General features: G+C 43.4%; 1 protein-coding gene across 1 annotated transcript; it reads right to left on the bottom strand.

The window, feature by feature from the left end:
• Positions 1 to 997: 997 nt before the first annotated feature.
• On the bottom strand, positions 998 to 18,385 carry st6galnac (ST6 (alpha-N-acetyl-neuraminyl-2,3-beta-galactosyl-1,3)-N-acetylgalactosaminide alpha-2,6-sialyltransferase). Its single transcript, XM_061027906.1, has 10 exons — positions 18,060 to 18,385; positions 16,701 to 17,066; positions 14,006 to 14,300; positions 9,639 to 9,804; positions 8,735 to 8,909; positions 8,483 to 8,621; positions 6,937 to 7,040; positions 4,555 to 4,638; positions 4,226 to 4,325; positions 998 to 2,388 (listed from the first exon to the last, which is right to left on the bottom strand). The coding sequence occupies exons 2-10, from the start codon at positions 16,847 to 16,849 to the stop codon at positions 2,218 to 2,220; spliced, it is 1,383 nt and encodes a 460-aa protein (XP_060883889.1). The 5' UTR covers positions 16,850 to 17,066; positions 18,060 to 18,385; the 3' UTR covers positions 998 to 2,217.
• Positions 18,386 to 19,131: the final 746 nt, after the last annotated feature.

Here is a 19,131-nt window from a genome sequence, read left to right as displayed (position 1 = left end):
TAAATGAATGATGCATCCCAGCAGCAGAGGAGGACATTCCTCCCTTCTATTATACTGATGTTGCTCAGCTGGTTGAACCAGACAGATAAATCTCTGCAAAATGTGGCAGCAATATGTGAGTTCAATCGCGCTCTCAAACAAAGGAATAAGAAACTTATCAGTTCTTGTTATTTTTTTTTGTCCTGGCAATTTTTTTAGATCTATTCAAGTTCATGTTGAGCACATCAACATTTCTCAGCACGTCTCCAAAAGTTGATACACACATAATACTCAAGACCGCCTCGAGACCACCTTTTGAAGGTCTCGGTCTCAGAGTCGAAAGCATTTTTACTCGGTCTCAGACTGGGCGGACTCCGGATTTTTATTCAAGACTGATCAAGACCACCACTGACTGGCTTTATATTTATTAACCCTCGAAAGGAAACAAAAAAAATCCCCTCCGCCCACATGTAAGCCTAAATACACACCTTGTTACTTTGGGAACCACTGCAGTAATAAACTCATGTCTGTGTGTCACCACAGTCTTTAAACAGGTTTTAAACACAGCAGCACCATCTTGTGGTCAAATATAGAACAGCCAGTTTAATACAGACAGATTTGTAACATTTGTCATTGTACTCATAGTGAAGATTTGGCCGAGTTATAAATAGCTTCGCAACACGTTTCATATTATTGGCCAACTAATCTTTGCGTCACACCTGCAATTAATTGAAATCACCTGGTTGTAAGTGCACTCACTCAAAATCATTTCCCATCCAGTGATTGTTTAAATCTGATAAGTTACCTTCTGGGAGTGAGGACACGCTGTGGGATCTGTAAGTTGCTCCTCTCTCCCAGGGTGTTCCCCAAGGTTCAGTTCTCGGACCCCTCCTCTTCATCGTGGTCACATCATCTGCCGCCATAATCCCTCAAAACTCACCTCTTCATCACTGCCTATATTTATATATATAATCTACATTTATATTTAATCAGAGGAAGAATCACACACACACTGAGATCAAAATCACAGATTCTTTATATACAGGATTGTAAAAAAAAAATTGCACTTTAAAGGTCTCCAGTTCCCCTGGTACACTTTGTAAATACATGACGCAGTATTACAGATGACTGGATCACTCTGTCTGCTTCAATTATAAAACAAAAACATACATTTTTTTAAACACATGATCCCTGATTTGTAGTGTGTCTTTGGTTTCGACCTTCCGTTTGTTGGCTGTACATAAAAAAACTTCTGTGTGATCATACAGACGGCACATACATCCGGTTTGACATTTAATCCTGATGAACTCTGATTTCTTCACCATCACAGCTCGGAGGAGTTCCTGCTGAGCGGCTCTGTCCACCTCAGACACACAATCATTCATCCAAACCGCTGATTCACATTTTTTTTTTCTTTTTTTTAAAAGGCACCAAAAGCCACAGAGTTGTAATCATCACAGTGTGGCACCTGTCCCCAATAAAGTACACTTGTGTGCTTTAAAAATACTTTAAAAAAAGAACAAATAAGTTAACTCCCTTACCTTAAACACACTGGACTGAGCGTTACAGTCACACCCACCATTAAACATACCCACACATATAAACACAGAGAGAGAAGACGTCAGACTCGGGCCACTGCCAGCGGCGCTCTGACCGTCTATTTAGAGCGAGGAGACGGGAAGAAAGTGGCAATTGAAGTCTCGTCCCTTTATAGCACGCTGCAACACCGAGAAGCCGCCCTTTAATCGATTGTGTGATTCGCTCGCAAAGGCATCACGGTAAACAGCAGTTATGGCGATTTGGAGGTCAGAGGTCAACCCGGCTGCAGCTTTTGTTGTGACGACAGGTCAGGTCATAATTTAGTTTGTAGTATGTCAATGCAAGCTGTAAACAAAGGACTAAATAAAACCTGAAGAAGCAGAAGGATGAGGAATCGGCAGATCACCAAAGTCCTCCGTACTCCTCCTCTGTGGACCCTGAATATTTGTACCAAATTTAAAGTCTCGAAGATGATTGCAACGAGGGTTTTTTTGATAATGAGCACAGCACACACAGCAGCTGTCATAGAAAAAGGAACTGAAACGTGTGTTTTGCTGAGTTCAGAGAGCGATGGAGGCGGGGCAGGCAGGGCGGGCCCTCTCTGGGATTTCCTGTCAGCATGGTCGAATGCTGGAAATCTCCTGTGCAGACAGAAGAGAGACGATGACGTCATCTCTGGTCGACCTGCGCTCACTCAAATCACTCGCGCATGAAGAGACGCATGAGGCCCGCCTGATGCAGCTGCTGCCAGACGACCTTCTCCAGCTGCATGTCGTGGTTGGCGTAGAAATGCACCCGGGAGTAGACTGGGTCGTAGTAGTGGTCCGAGTACTTGATGTAGTCTGGGGTCATGAAGCCGTACGCACTCACCTTCATCACACAGGAGACACAGGAGACACACACATCCTTTACAAATGGACTGAATCCAGCCTTCCTGATTTAAATGTTCATTTATCTGCCTAATTCAATAAAGCATCATCTGAGTATTTTTACATCATACTATCTGTACTTTCTGTTCCTGCACTCAGGGGCGTTTACCAATTTTTTTGGACCAATTGAAAAGCTTTTTTCAAAGCAAACGATCCAATGAAATTCATCCCAAGTTTATGTCCCGCCTTCTACCTCCTTCTATTTGGTTTAAGTTGAAAATGAATCACAGTGCAGCAAGCATCATTTACTCTTCATAAACTTAAAGGTGTGTGTAACACCTAGTGTTTAAAATGGGTGCTGCAGTTCAGATTCTAAACATTGTAAAGCAGTCCCCCCCCCCCCCTCCTCTCTAGAGTCCATGTTCACACAGGTCACCATGTGGTGGACTCTGAAGCTTCAGTGTTTATCCAGCTCTGCATGGGTCTGTAAACCTTTCTGTGTTCTAACCTCTCTCCATTTTTCAAAAGCATCTCCAATATTGATCCTAGTTTGAGCACGTTTCTGCTCGTGGAGCTTATTAGAAACATGCAGAGGCTTTTTAGGTCGGGTACAATCACTTCTATCTGAACCACTTCTCTTGACCGCTTCCATCGCTGCAACACCTGTTGACTTGATAACTGCTCTCATATCTGGCAAACTGAGGGGTGTCCAAAACGGCCGTGTAGGGGGGCGTCTTAAAAGCGCCTACCTTCTCTGGTCCAAACAAATCCAGATCATTCAGGAGCAGAATCTAAAGTTAGAAGGAGGACATACTGGCTGCTGCATTGTTGTCAGAGAAGCCAGCACTTCAACATGTTTCCTTAATGATCAGATAGTAAGATACCTTTATCATCTCACTCTCTACACATCTTACTGATTGCTCTTCAAGTAAATTTAGCAAAATGTTGTCTTCCTCACTTTAAGTTTTCTCTGACCCATACACACACACCACATTCACTAGATCACACCCTGCAGTCGAGTTTCCCTCCCTTGTTTGCCTTTCTTTATCTCTTGTGCCGGCTGCATGCCTGATGACTTCACAGGAATATGCAATGGGATTGTTTTATTTACATTTAATGACACATCCATTTATCAGTGTTGAAGTTGGGAGGTCAGTTGCAGTGAAGAATAATAACACTCTGTGTCAGTTTACATGCAATGTGAAGCCACGAGCTAACTAAAGAGCGCTAACATTAGCATGCTAACACAACAATGCAGGACACAGGTGATTGCAGCTCTAGCTAAGTACAATATTGTCCGCCGCTTGGGCTAAACTCCTCCCTGTGTACGCTACAGGAGAGGGGTTGGAGGTGTGCTGCTGGAGGAGAGCGGAGGCTTCAGGATGGAGGAGGTGTGGCCTAACAGCAGTTTGTTTTGGTTTCATGCGGGTGCTCAAGGGCGACATCTATCAAAAAGTCGCACATTCTTCCTTTAATAGTAATGGCATGATTTTTAACTGCGGGAATCATCAAGTTATCTCATACATACATCAAAGAATGTGCAGTGAGTTCATTAACATATCTGAGTGGGCTGTGGGGTAAACTCTCCGCCCTGACTCAAGGCTACGCGTTGTCTGAGATCCAGCATTTACAAGGCCAGCTGCTCGGAGTCAAAACATTAGAACGCTATCAGGCAAGTGCGGCCTTGTCCGGATAGTAAATAAGCAACCAGCTGACAGTGTGTGTGTTGCATGACTTACAGAGTGTGAAAACAGAATTTCCCCTTGCGAGATCAATAAAAGTAAATCTTAATCTTAACCTTAATCTTAACAGGAATGAGCAGAGATCGGAAAGTCTACCTTGTCACAGGTGTGCAGTGCAGCCAGCAGCATCACAGCTCCTGTCGATGGACGGTACAGTCTCGGATAATTTCTTCTCCGAGTATTAGAAGGGAGGAATCTGAAAGATGAAGATCGTATAATATAACGTAAATAAATCTGTGGGGCTCTGAGGCACTGTGAGGGTGTTGGGAAACAGTTGGGAAAGTTCCTCTTTGACCCCTCGGTCACTGCGTGGGAACTCCCCACAGCAGCACAATCGGCTTCAGTCTCCTGGTCCAATTTGAATGTGTTTGAAATGCGAGCTCTGCTTTCATTCTGTGCACCTGCTCCGCAGATCCTCCGCTCACCTGTTTCTGATGTAGCGGATGAAGTCAGGGTGATACATCTTCAACTTTTCTATAGACACGTCCTCTCCAAAGAACTTGGTCGGACTGTGGAGAAAAAGGAACAACAAAAAGCTTTAGCTCAAAGTTTATCCAGAAATAATAATAATAATAATAACTTTATTTCTATAGCACCTTTTAAAAACACAGGTTTACAAAGTGCTTTGACAAACAGCAAAAACAAAAACAAACTAAACCAAACACAGAAGAACAGAAACAACAGCAAGAACATAACAAATGTAAAATACTAAAAATAATTAAATACAATTCAACAGAAAAGAACCCAAAGTGCACGATACCCAACAGACATATATAACCCGACCATCACAAGAACCATCACAAGAACCAACACAAGAACCATCACAAGAACCATCATAAGAACCATCATAAGAACCATCACAAGAACCATCATAAGAACCATCACAAGAACCATCACAAGAACCATCATAAGAACCATCATAAGAACCATCATATGAACCATCACAAGAACCATCATATGAACCATCACAAGAACCATCATAAGAACCATCACAAGAACCATCATAAGAACCATCACAAGAACCATCACAAGAACCATCATAAGAACCATCACAAGAACCATCATATGAACCATCATAAGAACCATCACAAGAACCATCATAAGAACCATCACAAGAACCATCATAAGAACCATCACAAGAACCATCATAAGAACCATCACAAGAACCATCATAAGAACCATCACAAGAACCATCACAAGAACCATCATAAGAACCATCACAAGAACCATCATAAGAACCATCACAAGAACCATCATAAGAACCATCATAAGAACCATCATATGAACCATCATAAGAACCATCATAAGAACCATCATATGAACCATCACAAGAACCATCACAAGAACCATCATAAGAACCATCACAAGAACCATCATAAGAACCATCATAAGAACCATCACAAGAACCATCACAAGAACCATCACAAGAACCATCACAAGAACCATCATAAGAACCATCACAAGAACCATCATAAGAACCATCATAAGAACCATCATATGAACCATCATAAAGAACCATCACAAGAACCATCATAAGAACCATCACAAGAACCATCATATGAACCATCACAAGAACCATCACAAGAACCATCACAAGAACCATCATAAGAACCATCACAAGAACCATCACAAGAACCATCATAAGAACCATCACAAGAACCATCACAAGAACCATCACAAGAACCATCACAAGAACCATCATAAGAACCATCATAAGAACCCAACAACACGAGCTGAGACCAAGAGAACCAAAGATTTAAAAAGATGTAAGAAACTAAAAGAGCTCAAAGCAAATAAAAGATAAACAGCAATAAGAAGGTAAGAGCAGGAAAAGAAACAAGTGAATAAATGATCAAAAAAAAACTATAATATTAATCAAAATAAAAAGTAAATATAAATACAAAACATAAATAGACAAAGTAAGATAAGAAATGACCAAGTTAAAACATAAGAGGAGTTAAGATAAGAGCATAAATAAAAGAACAGTAAGAAGTAAAAGAAGATAAAAATAGTAAAACCAGTAAGAAAAGACATTAAGAAGACGACATCACATAAAAGGAAGTCTGTAAAAGAAATCTCCACCATGTCCTCTGACGGTGCACCGAGTGTAAAGGTCGATCCCGAGGGAAATTCAAACTGTTTATGTAAATTTTTATGGCGGATGGTCAGGTCAGCGGCGTACTCTTTACCTTAATAGTTGTAAGGGTTTCAACACGGTCGAGAGACTGTGAATACAGAAACATTTTGTTACGCACAGATCTTTAGGTTTTTCTGTCTTTTGTTAATATAAGAGCTGGTTGTGAACAGGAGGTGCCGTAGTTATGTTTTAATTAAACTCCCATTGCTGACCGCTTCTTGGAAATGTCATTTCCCCCACAACCGTTTTTCGAGGGGCAGCTGATTGAAAATTAGGCGCACCTGGTCAGGACACGGAGGAGGCAGTCAACCACCAGCGCTAGAATTTAATAAAAAGAGGAAAACAGCCCTCTTTTGTGTGGTGAATCTTCTCATTTCACATAGTTAAAACAAAGGATATCTCTGACCCCGCTTCACATTTAAACATGTGTAGAGACGAGCCGCTCAGCTCCACTTGATCTGAGTTGAGAATACTTTTTTTTCTCTTCAATAAAAACTGCACTCTGTAAGGTTTATTTACTTCACAGAATACCACCATTTTTCTTTAAGTGCATGATTTTTAACATAGTCGGAGAGAAAAGCTGTTTTAAAAACCGATGCTGCCAGCTACGGGCTACTCGGGCGAAGCATTCTGGGTCAGCTTGCAGATGTATAAAAGATTCATTACTTACTCTTTCCCCTGCTCTTTCCCTCTCTCCACGAGAGTGTGTTTCGCTACGGCCTTCACCATGAGGTAATCACGATCATGATCCGGCAGGAAAACGTATCGCGTTTCCTGTGGAGAGACACAGAGAAACATGCAACTCTTTGAAGTCACCATTTTAGTATTTCTTTTCTGGTTTATTCACGGCTGTGTTATATACTTGATTCTGATTGGCCAATGATGCATAGCAACGGTCTGCTATACCTCAATAAAAGACCGAATTTAAGGTCACATATCTCACATATCCTCCTCCTCTTCTTCTTCAGTGTAAATAAGTGTCAGAGCTCCTCAAAACATGTGTGTGAAGTGTCTTGTTCTAAATCCACTCTGATCCTGTATTTGATCATGTCTATAAACCCCTCTATTTCAGCCCTGCTCAGAACAGGCTGTTTCTGTGTCTGTACCTTTAAATATGTAAATGAGCTGTGTCTGACCACGCCCCCTCTCTGGAAGGGCTTGGGTGTACTCGGTCTTTCTCGCTCCATGTCCTATTGTTTACAGTGAGAAGGCAGACTCAGAGGGCAGAACAAACACCTAGCTGTGGGAGTGTCACCCACCTGGGGGAGGGGCTACTGCCCTTTGTGATGTCATGAAGGGAAAATCTGGGCCTGTTTGAGCACACATTTTCATCTTAGATCACGTTCGCACGCAGGGCACACCCTTTTCTTCAAAAGCTCCTCTTCCTCATGTCGAAAACTTGCATTTAAAGATAACGATGGGTCCGCGCACATTAGAGTGAGAGAGAGCTACACGGGCGAGTGTTTATCAGACAGATCATCTGCTTTCGGTTTAGGTTTTACCAGTGAAGTGTGTTTTTATTTTATTTTTATTTCACCAGGACAAATCTCATTGTTTAAGAATTAAGAGCGTCCTGGCCGAGACAGTTTTCTGGCTTTCAGACATCAAACACTTAACAACAATTAAAATATTTATTTAAAGGAATCACAAAATACATGAACTATTCTTTAAAAATTAGACATAAATCATCAACAACAAGGTGATCAAAAAGGGACAAAGGGCGTTAGTTAGAACATCTACAGTCAGATATTCCCACCTCAGGGTCATTGTCTTGTATCGTGCATCGATTCCCAGAAGCGAACGAAGAAGCAGCATATTTGGCAGCAGTCTCTGTCAACAGACTAATAAACTGCTCTTGGTTTACAGGTTTGACCAGTAGAGTATGTGAACTACATGACAGTAGTCTCTGTTATTAGACTGATGATGTCCAATCTGAGAGCCCATCTGTCCTCACTGCTTGTCGGACAGGTTTGATGTCTGTCTGTTGAAATGTTCTTAAATCGTTTGAGCTGCTGTTAAAACACTCAACATTACAATTCATTTATAAAATATGCTTCTGCAGCAGCAAATAGTAGACTTCTCTAAGCACCCTCGACTGAACGAGACTTCCAGCGTCCCTCCACTGACGTCACATTTTTATATGAACGTTGCAGATAAATGATCCCAATCTGGACAAGAAGGGGTGGAGCAAGAGAGGAGCCATGATCGTAACTCACCTTAGACAGGGGGGGTCCTGTGTAGCCAAAACGTCTGTAGTTCCCGTAGGAGTTCTTCAGGGTGTTGGTGGAGAACGTGTAGTGGGTGGTCCGAGACCCCACGTCCTGCTCAAAGCCTTTAGTGATGGCCCCGTTGGTCCTTAAAGATAACACTCACATTCAACCAGAGAAAAACCTCACAGTGGATTTGATTTCTGACTTTCAGGGTAGCTCGACTTAGGATGAGTAAACAGGTCTAGAGTCGGTTTGTACCTGAAGACATAGTGGTGACTATCGATCTCCTCCCCTTTCTTTGAGTTATTCAGGATCCCCCCGTTCCCCACCACAGCACAGCGGATACACTCGGACTTCTTACTGCGGTCCTTCCAGTCGTCAAACATCTGCCAGTTAGCAGAAGAGTTGAGGACGGAAAGAGTTTCCACCAGCGCTGTTGAGACAGAAAAAAAAAAAACACAGATTGAATGTGGGTTACACAAATCAGGAGGAAAATATTCCTGACAAACTGATTTCACTTTGTGGGTCATGTTTGTGCGTCCGCCCACAGACGTGGTGATTTAAGACTCCCAAGACGCCCAAATGTCCTCAGTCCAATTATCCTAAAGTATAGAGTATATTTTATTAGAAACATGCAAGCGCTACCGAGCCTAAAGACGTCCTTAAAAAACGAGTGAAGTCAAACCTCCTCTCGGTTTGTTGTTCTCAGCTCTGTGTTTACACTAAAGGGCGGCGATTCCTTCAGCTTGTTTATGTTTCACTCAGAGGCTCAAACATGTTTCATAATGTGTATTTTTTATTTTGGAGTGAGTACCCTCCCTCTTCAACCGTTGACTGAAGGAATGACTTTCTAAGGCCTGAAAAAACAAACACATAACAACTGAATCAACATATCAAAAGTTGAAATCGACCGCGGAATCTTTTTTGCAGATGTTTAGTAGCTATCGCCTGCTGCTGGTGAAACAGGACGGAGAGGGGGAGGAGCTGAGGGATGAAGGGGGCGTGTCCAGAGAGAGTGTTTTTGTTTTGTTCTGAAAATCTGCTCTGAAACTTGCACCGTAAGTGCAGGCTACCCTGAGTGGAAAAATATAAATACAAATTGAAAACATAAACAAAAATATTTAAAAAACATATACGAGAGACAACAAAGACATTTTCTCACTCGGGTAATCCATTTCGCCCCACCCGTGGGATCCGGGGTACTTGCTCAGGCGAAGGTGATTCTCAGGAGTGACGTGTTGGGCCCACTGCAGGACCGGAATGTTTTTCAGAAACTCCTCCCTAAAATCAGTTTGAGCGACCCGCCTTCTGATGCCATCCGGGCAGTGCTGGGAGCAGATAACACAGCAGTGTTGTTATCAAACCACACACACACACGCACACACACACACACACACACACACACACACACACACACACAGAAAGTTAAAGACACACAATTGTTTCCAGGGGTGTCAGGGGCCCCCCCTTGAAATCCCCCTTTTGGGCTGTGTTGTAACAGGCTGCCAGTCGTGTAAATTGTACTTGGAACTTATTTCATAAGTCAGATGAGTAGGAGAGGAATGAGTCCAAAAGAAATTGCAAGCAAACTCCTGCACGCCGCAAACTCTTTGTCTCCAAACCATCATCAACAGACGGTTAGAATGTGCAGGAACCAGCTCGGCATCATGCTTTGTTGATTGTGTTGATTTCTCTGACAACAATGCTGGTGCCAACAGGTGTTGCAGCGATGGAAGCGGGCAAGAGAAGTGGTTCAGATAGAAGTGATTGTACCCGACCTAAAAAGCCTCTGCATGTTTCTAATAAGCTCCACGAGCAGAAACGTGCTCAAACTAGGATCAATATTGGAGATGCTTTTGAAAAATGGAGAGAGGTTAGAACACAGAAAGGTTTACAGACCCATGCAGAGCTGGATAAACACTGAAGCTTCAGAGTCCACCACATGGTGACCTGAGTGAGCATGGACTCTAGAGAGGAGGGGGGGAGACAGCTCTCTATGATGTTTAGAATTAAGACTGCAGTACCCATTTTAAACACTAGGTGTTACTTATCGCTCCTTTAAATTAGGACTTTGTGGATACATCTTTTTGAATCGAAAAAATAATTCAGATTAGAAGATTTAGATGTCGCAGCTTTGTTGTGTTACTCTTTGGAGCATGAGATCTGAACTATACTTTAATGTCTTTAATGCCAAAAACTGCAGCTTAACCGTCTTTACTTACAAATCTGGAGCGTGCACGACTGCAGCGAACTGTGGGAAACTCATATGAGAAAGATTCAGATGGCAGCACATTAAACTCTTACTAAGTCTTCAGATTTTTCTAGTGATGTGACTGTCCTTAGTGACATCAGCCTGGCATCTAGCACCACTGTTAGGAATCTAGGAGTTCTTTTTGATCAAGATATGTCTTTTAGCTCTCACATCAGCCAAATTTCAAGAACAGCCTATTTTCACCTTCGTAATATATCCAAGATCAGGAATATCCTGTCGCAAAATGATGCAGAGAAACTAGTTCATGCATTTGTTACCTCCAGATTGGATTATTGTAACTCTCTTTTGTCAGGGTGCTCTGGCAAATCTCTAAAGACTCTTCAACGGGTCCAGAATGCTGCAGCTCGTGTACTGACCAGAACCAGGAAATGGGACCACATCACTCCTGTCCTGGCTTCTCTGCACTGGCTCCCTATACAGTCTAGAATAGAATCCAAGATCCTTCTTCTCACTTACAAAGCTCTAAATGGCCAGGCACCATCTTATCTTAAGGAGCTACTAGTGCCGTACTGTCCCTCAAGAACATTACAGTCCCAGAATGCAGGCCTACTAGTGGTACCTACAGTCTCCAAGTGTACTATGGGGGGTAAAGCCTTCAGTTATCGGGCTCCTCTCCTCTGGAACCGCCTTCCAGCCGGGGTCCGGGAGGCAGACACAGTCTGTATTTTTAAGATTAGACTTAAAACTTTCCTTTTTGATAAATCTTATAGTTAGGGCTGGTGCTGGTGTAGACCAGCTCTTAGTTATGCTGCTATAGGCTTAGACTACCGGGGGAACTGGCACCCTGAGCTCCTCTCTCTCTCTCTCTCTCTCTCTCTCGCTCTCTGTGCATATACAGTACATCATATTACTGCATGTATCTATCTATAAATCTCAGTCACTAACCACCTACTTTCCTGGGAGCTCTTGAGCTCTCCTAGGCTCCTCAAGATTGTGGGTTGGCGGCCTGCCAGAACAACCCCCCACACCCTCTCCCCTCCCCACTGGATTGCTGATGGACGGTCTACCTCCCCCCACCCCCTTGCTCTCTATCCCTCTTCCTGCATCTTATCCCATCTCTCCCCCTATCCCTTTCCAAGCCCGGCGCAGTCTAGGCCTGTGAAGACTGTTTCGTCATGAGCCGGGGATCCGGCCGAAGATTTCTGCCTTTTAATAAGGCAGTTTTTTCTTACCACTGTAACTTTTGCTGCTTTGCTAAAGTGCTCATGATGGATAGGCCGGATCTTTGTAACATAGCAATGAGTAAGGTCTGTTACCTGCTTTTTGTAACATAACAATGAGTAAGGTCTTTTACCTGCTCTTTTGTAAAGTGTCTCGAGATAACACTTATTATGAGTTGACGCTATACAAATAAAAGTTGATTGATTGATTGATTCTGATCATAACCATGAGTTGTTTAAAGAGTCTTTAGGCAGATTTTTGAGAAATGTTTTCCTTTTTCCACTTGTGGGTGTGTTTTTTTTTTTTGTCTTTCCCACAGTGGGCCGTCTCTCAGCTCTATAAAAAAAATAAAAAAATCATTCTGCGGTGATGACACACTCGGGGAATGGGAGGGAGACGGGAGAAAACAGAGCCAGGCTGTAGGAGACTCTTTCCATTGCATGCAGCATTTACTGAGGGAACATATTTCCACCCAGTGCAGCCGCCCCATGACAGCATCTCCAGCCTGATGAAACCCAGAAGTGTTCTGAAAGCCCCGCAGATATGATACAAAAACAACATCATGGGACACATCACAAGTTTAGAACACAAACATGACTTATAGATCCCCCCCCTTTTTTAATCTCTGAATCACTGTTTGTCATTATTTGAATAACGCACAAGATTAGTGGCATAATGTTTTTGTCCTCTAGTCAAAAAATCCCAAAACCAACAAAGAATTCTTTCAACCAGTAAGCATTATGTATGTATCAAGGCTTGATTTAATGTCCCCCTCTATGCTCCATTGTTGTTTAAGACTATTAGAAACACGAGTCACACTGTTGCACTGTGTGTGGATGAACAAACACACTGTAGTTTATGTTGGCTCAATCCCATACACACAATCCCAGCTGATCCAAATACTCCATAAAGCACCAAATGTGGATTAGTTCTCAATCACTCCTCCAGATATGTTTGTTACAAGCTACAACGACCAGCTGATTGAGTGGCTTAATGAGCCTTTTTTACATTAACAAATTCTCATATTTAAAGATTGAAATCTGAAAGAACAAGAGGCGTTGGGGCCGAACATCTCAGACACAAAGTTTTGAGAAACCATCTATCGGGGTTTTCATTTTCCACGTCTCAAGCTACGCATCACGTTGATTTAAAGGCAAAAATTGTCATCCTAACGTCGGACTATGTTGACTTCTTCTGCGTCATTCTATCAGGTCTTGCCTCCTAAGCTCCACCCACCTTTCCCCTCCCCCTCCCCCTCGATAAAAATGGTCTCCCCCGCTGTGAGGTGCACGTCATGAGGACTTCATGGGGGGGCAGCCCTGTCCTGAAATGTTCTGGAAAGTTTCAGGAGTGCATGTGCGATTAAGATTTTAGACTTCCCATTTTAGACAGTCTCCCCCTGCTGGCCTTTAGAAAGAATGCAGGTTCACGGTGAAATGTGTGTGTGTGTGTGTGTGTGTGTGTGTGTGTGTGTGTGTGTGTGTGTGTGTGCTCTCAGGAAGTGACAGGAACACATACGACTTTTTACTCACACTTGAGGATGTTGAGTGCATACTGTCACTTTAAAGTCTTCATAAGTGATTTTTCACTCTTAAATATAATATAAATCAAGTATATCCTCTGAAAATAACTCTGTGAGTCATGACTGTCTACAATGGGTGTAACACCCGAGTCCCACTGTCTGTGATGTTTTCAGAGTTTTCAGAGTCCTATCTTCACTTTGTTTACATCGCCTGGACGGCCGGCTGACTCCTCCCCTCACGTATAAAAGTTGTTTAATTGAGGGACTAGAGAAAAGAAGAATAACATACTGTACTCACTGCTTAACTGTGTTTCTAGATCACGCTCATTTCAGGTAAATTTACATGCAGTGTGAAGATACGAGCATAATAAAGATCGCTAGCATTAGCATGCTAACACAACAATGCAGCGCAAGTTGTTTTGGTTTCTTGCTGGTGCTCAAGGGCGACATCTGCTGGATCAAAAAATCACATGTAAAGCCTTTAAATGAAATAATTTCAAAGCTGTAAATCGCAAAAACATTCAGCTCATTGCACAGACGATGAAATAAAAAAACAGCGTTTTTCTACACTCACTGTTTGTAGTGGGAAGTCCTCTGTCATGTAGCTGTCTCCGATGTAGGGAGGCACTGTTGTTCTGGCTTTAGTGCTGACCCTGGTTGGGGTTTCACCTGCGCCATCATCAGACTTGGAACCGTACTTCAACACACCCGGGACATTGTTGTCGCCTGCTGGTTTGTGTTCGGTGTCTTGGGGTTTGGGAGTCTGTTGGGCTCGAGGTGTCATGGTGGAGGCGGGATTGGGCAACCAGTCGTTTTCCCTGTCGCTCTCTCTGTCGTTGTAAAGACGCTCCTCGGAGTCCAGTGAGTTTCTGTGGAAGACAGGAAACAAGACGGCGGTTAGTCGAATGAGTCTCAGGCCCGGTTCTACGAGGGGTGCTGCACCCTGTCATGGAGTCTTTCATCCATCTGATCGGATGGTCATGACAGGTGCACATGACCCGTCCGTTCACTAAGTACCCTCATCCTGCAGCCATCTTTGTTTCTTCTTCTTCATGTGTTTGAATTTCTACTTGTATAATTTCCTGTTTTATTTTGCGCTACAAGCCTCTCCTGTGGTTTCAGATGCTCCACTTACTGCCCTCATGTGTTTCCCGCCTGTGTGATTGTTTCCAACTGTCGTCGTCCCCCCCCCCCCCCCAGTTTTAATTCTCAGAAAAACATCCTTGTGGTTAAACACCCCCGTTGGGTAACCGACTCCACCAAAACCTTTAAATCAAGTTTCAACACAATAACACGCTCATTATACAGGAACGGGAGGATCTTGTTGTTGGAAAAACAAATTGATTTATGACCCATGTGTTTCCCACTCATAATAAAGACGAGGCGGAGGTTTCAAACTCTTCATTTGCTGCTTCTTAGGAGCGATGCAGTACATATTATACTTTGAATATCACAAGCAGAGATTTCTGCATGAAAAAAAAAACAATCAATTCAAAATCTGATGACTCGTCGTGGGATCGAGCCTTTACGTTGTTTCTCCTCTGGCAACTTTTTAATCAAAGCAGTGGGTCGATCAGAATCTCCTGAATAAGCCGTAGACTGTGAAGTCTGTAACGTCACCCGTTGGTTTGGAAAGAGAAGCTTTGAAGCAAGCCGTGCAAGAAGTGCAAAATCCTGCAGTTCATGGAGTGTCAACTAGAGGCTGGCTGCGGAAGCACAGGAAGTCACATACACACCCATTCTAAAGGCAGAAACATGTTTAAAGCCTAGTAAAAAAAACAAGTCTGATTAGCTCTCGTCTCGATCGACACACACTGTACGGGGGGTGAATGTTTTGATGACTCATCAGTTTTGATTTGATGAAGGATAAGAGTTATTCACAATAAGGCGTGTAGCTGACCTGATTGACAGGTGGGCGCAGTGTAACGGTTTGTCAGGAGGTTTAAAACCCGCCTCAGCTCCAGCTCTCAGCCTGTCGTTAGGTGGACTGAAAGTTAGACTTAGCTCTTGCAGACAGCCTCAAGTGGACACTTGAGGAACTGCATTTTTTTTGCACTTAAGATAAACACGTTTCACACTCTGTTATTGAACATGAACACACACACACACACACACACACACAGGATCCTATGGATGTCAGAGTGAGCGGGCTGCCCACTAGGCCAACCGTGCCCCCGCTTTTACACATCTAACCTGTTCTTTCAAACTTTGGCATTCTTTGTTTGGTTAGAGAGGAAAGTCTTGGATAACCACGGCACACACTGCACCCTCTCCGTAAACACACATCAGATGACGGTGAAGTCGCCGCAGCGGAAAGTAAACCTCGCTTAGGTGGAAGTGGATCTGGATCAAACCGTCAAGAGGACAGGATGTCAGGTAGTTTGCATAACAGTGAACTAATGATTCTAATCCTGAACCTTGGTTCATGTTACTCCTGAGCCTCCGTCTGATACATAACTTTATACCTTCACTTTCTGAGTGAGCGTTTAGTTCTAGGAGAAATGGATGAAATAAAAGAGAAATATCAGATATTCCACTTTCCCATTGTTTCTTTTTTTGGGAGGTAAATTAAAAACCTATTCCTGTAAATGGTTGGGACCTAATGGGGATTTGTTGTCTTTGTTGTCAGCTTCAAGTGGACACTCGAGGAACTGCAGTTTTTCAGCGCAAAGTCTCCACAGCCAATTAAAACAAACGAGGTCTCCCACATCAAACAGGAGCCACAGCGCGGGGGGAGCGAGGAGGACGTTCACGAGGTTATTTTCATCCAGGGGTTCCAGGATTAGAGAACAGCTTTCCAAAAATGAGAGAGCTGCAAGCGCCACATGTTCAAACTTACCCCCTCAGTGGTCTGAAATAGACCTCTTGAGGAGCGGACTTAATGCATCTTATCTGGCTCTTACAGCTGGAGCGCTGCCCCTGCTGATGTTTCACATACACATGCAAGTTTTAGTGTTAGTGCTGCAAACTCCTGGAATATTTTACAACAGGACCTGAACTTTTATCCCTTATGGACACTTTTAGAAATATTATTTTTAACCGCCCAACACCTGACTGTAACTGTTTTATTTGATTTTAAATACTGACTTATCGCTGTAGTAATTTCAAGCTTTTAAATTATTTTATTGTTCTTATTATTATTATTGAAGCATTTTCTTGATGAATGTGTCACATTTTTATCCTCCCTGCCATTTGATTTAATCTGAGGGCAATTAAAATAATTAAATGTTCTTACACTTTTATGTGGACTGAATGATTTGAGCACATACCTGCTCTCTCCCAGAGTGAAGACCGTGAGGCGTTTGAGAGGCTTCAGGGACGAGGGCCAAGGCCTCTGCACGTTAACACACAGGATGTAGAAAAACAGCAGGGAGCAGACGGACAACAAGCCGAGCAGCAGCCTCCTCCTCAGCAGCATCTTAACGCGTGTGTGTGATCTCTGTTGACAAGCTGTTTGTGCTCGCCGTGCCCTTTGCCCGCTCTGAAGTCACATGAGAAGGCAGACGAGGAGGGAAGGGGACAGGGACGTAGTCCTGCTCAGGTTGGCTGTATCCGTCTGGTCAAGCGATTCCTGAGAAGGCGAGGAGGTCGTTATGGCGGGGATTTAATAAGCATACAACTATCTGGACTTCAGTCTGGGCGAGAGAGAGAGAGAGAGAGAGGGGATACTTTAACACAGTTTCCAAATAATCCCTTTTTAATTAAACTTTTTCTTCATGCCCCAGAACACAAAGCACAGTTGTCACAACCTTCATATCCTGTTACATCCTCCTTTTTTCATTTGTCTCCTTTCTTACTATTCTTAGTATAAAAAAAATAAAAAAAACAGAAGAGGAAACACTGCAGCAACACACAACAACATGTGAAAGAACCGCACACACAGAGAGAAGCTGAACAGGCAACATTCCGGTCGCTTTCTCTGAGCTGACAGAAGTAAAAAAAAATAAACCTCAAGTTTGATGCAGAAGACGAGAAGGAAGTCTGTCACAGGAAACTCTGCTGTTGTCTCTGCTGACAGACTCTGAGAAAGCCAGAGTTGAAGACATTTGCATACACAGTGAAGACCACCCCTCTCTCCACTTCTCACCTCTGTAGAGTAATAAACTCTGCCAACACAAACAGCCTTGAGCTGCTTTAAGTCCAACAATCCTCGAGGGTAATCACTTGTTGACTTTGAGAATAAAGAGAATAATAACGGCACTTGTGACAAATGTGAGTGATACGGTTTCCCAGGCGAGTGAGGCTAAACGGGGGAATGGAAAGAATGTGTCGCGGTGATCCAGTGACAAACAACCCTGTCTCTGATGAGAGCCATAACAGGGAAAAAACCTCTCAGGGGAATGATTTCTTCCCCCCCCCAAACAACACAACAAAAATAATTGAAGAAAAACCGGTTGAAGTTTTATCATAGATTTGTAATTAAAATTAACATCAAAAAAGGATTAAATGATCTCCAGCATGTTTGGAAAATAATCAGAGAGAAATACAAGAAAGGAAAAAAAACACATGCATCCGACTGCCACCAATTAGGACTAAAAAGCTCTCAGAGGGTTCCCACCTAACAGAAACAAAGCCCCTACATTAAAAGCTAAAAGATGGAATGAACAGAAGAGTTAAAGTCCTCTCACCAGGAGACAATCCTCTTCAGTTCAGTTCCCCTCACTCTCTTCTTTGGAGCGGCTCTAGGCAGAAAAACTCCTCTAAGGTCGCCGGCTCATCTAGCAGTGTAACAGCCTCTCTGCCAGCCTCAGCGCTGTAGGGGCAGGATCATTGTGAACTGTGAAGTGAGCAACAGCTGCTGGCAAATGGTCAACCCCCTCAAACTCTGGAGCAGAGGAGGGAGGAGGGAGGAGGAGGAGGAGGGGGGGAGAGCAAGAGAATCCAACTGCCGGCTACAGTAAAGTTAGACATGAGCAGGCAGCTTGAAGGATCCTTGCTGAATCACAACATGACAGACAGGAAACAGGGGGGGGGGGGGGGGGGGCGGAGAGAAGAGGTGACAAGCAGGAACATGCAGCCTGGACTTCCTCCTCCACACAGCCGACAGCTTTTTATGAATCAAGATAGGAAGAAACTTCTTCTTCTACTCTTTTCATCCTAATTATTATAGCAGATCCATTCACTCCATCCCTCCTGCAGCAGCCAGGCAGTCAGCTGCTGCTGCTGCCGCCCAAAGAGCCGAGTGAGAGAGTCAAAGAGTCTGTGTGCTGCCTCTTCGGCTTCGGTTTCCTCCTGTGAAAAACAGAAAGGAAATATACGCAGAGAGGGGGAGACACGTTTCAGTGCCCCAGCACCAGCCGCTTTGGCAGCCAGCAGGAAGTGAGCAAGCTGGAGGGCGAGGGAGCAAGAAGAAGAAAAAGGGGGAGGGAGAAGAAGAAGTGGGTCAGACTCTGGACATGAATCCAGATGTGTAGGCTGAAACATCCCTGAGGAGGGGTTTCACTCACTGCTCTCCATAAAGGCTGCGATCTGCAATTACAGAACTCTGATTCATGAGTAACAGATGAGATACTGGTGAACAGATATTTAAGGAATTGAACCCACTCATTTAAACACTTAAGTGCATCGTTATTGGAGATACTTCTCGGCCTCCATAACCAGTGATTTATGGTCCAACAGAGCGAGGGATGAGGGGAAGGCGGGGAGGTGAAACAAGCAAACAATTGTCTGTTATCCGACAGTGAACAGAAAACGAAAAAA

Source organism: Labrus mixtus, chromosome 21, assembly GCF_963584025.1.
Source record: "Labrus mixtus chromosome 21, fLabMix1.1, whole genome shotgun sequence".
NCBI lineage: Eukaryota > Metazoa > Chordata > Actinopteri > Labriformes > Labridae > Labrus > Labrus mixtus.
The sequence above is the reverse complement of the archived record's forward strand: the minus strand, read 5'-3'. Positions and strand labels throughout refer to the sequence as shown.

Bases quoted from the DNA above. Each gene is read 5' to 3' on its own strand.
- st6galnac (XM_061027906.1), bottom strand. From the start codon at position 16,849: ATGCTGCTGAGGAGGAGGCTGCTGCTCGGCTTGTTGTCCGTCTGCTCC. The intron at 14,301-16,700 runs GTATGTGCTCAA...TGTCTTCCACAG, and splicing joins TTCACTCTGGGAGAGAGCAG to AAACTCACTGGACTCCGAGG. The intron at 8,910-9,638 runs GTGAGAAAATGT...CTGTCTCAACAG, and splicing joins GGGCGAAATGGATTACCCGA to CGCTGGTGGAAACTCTTTCC.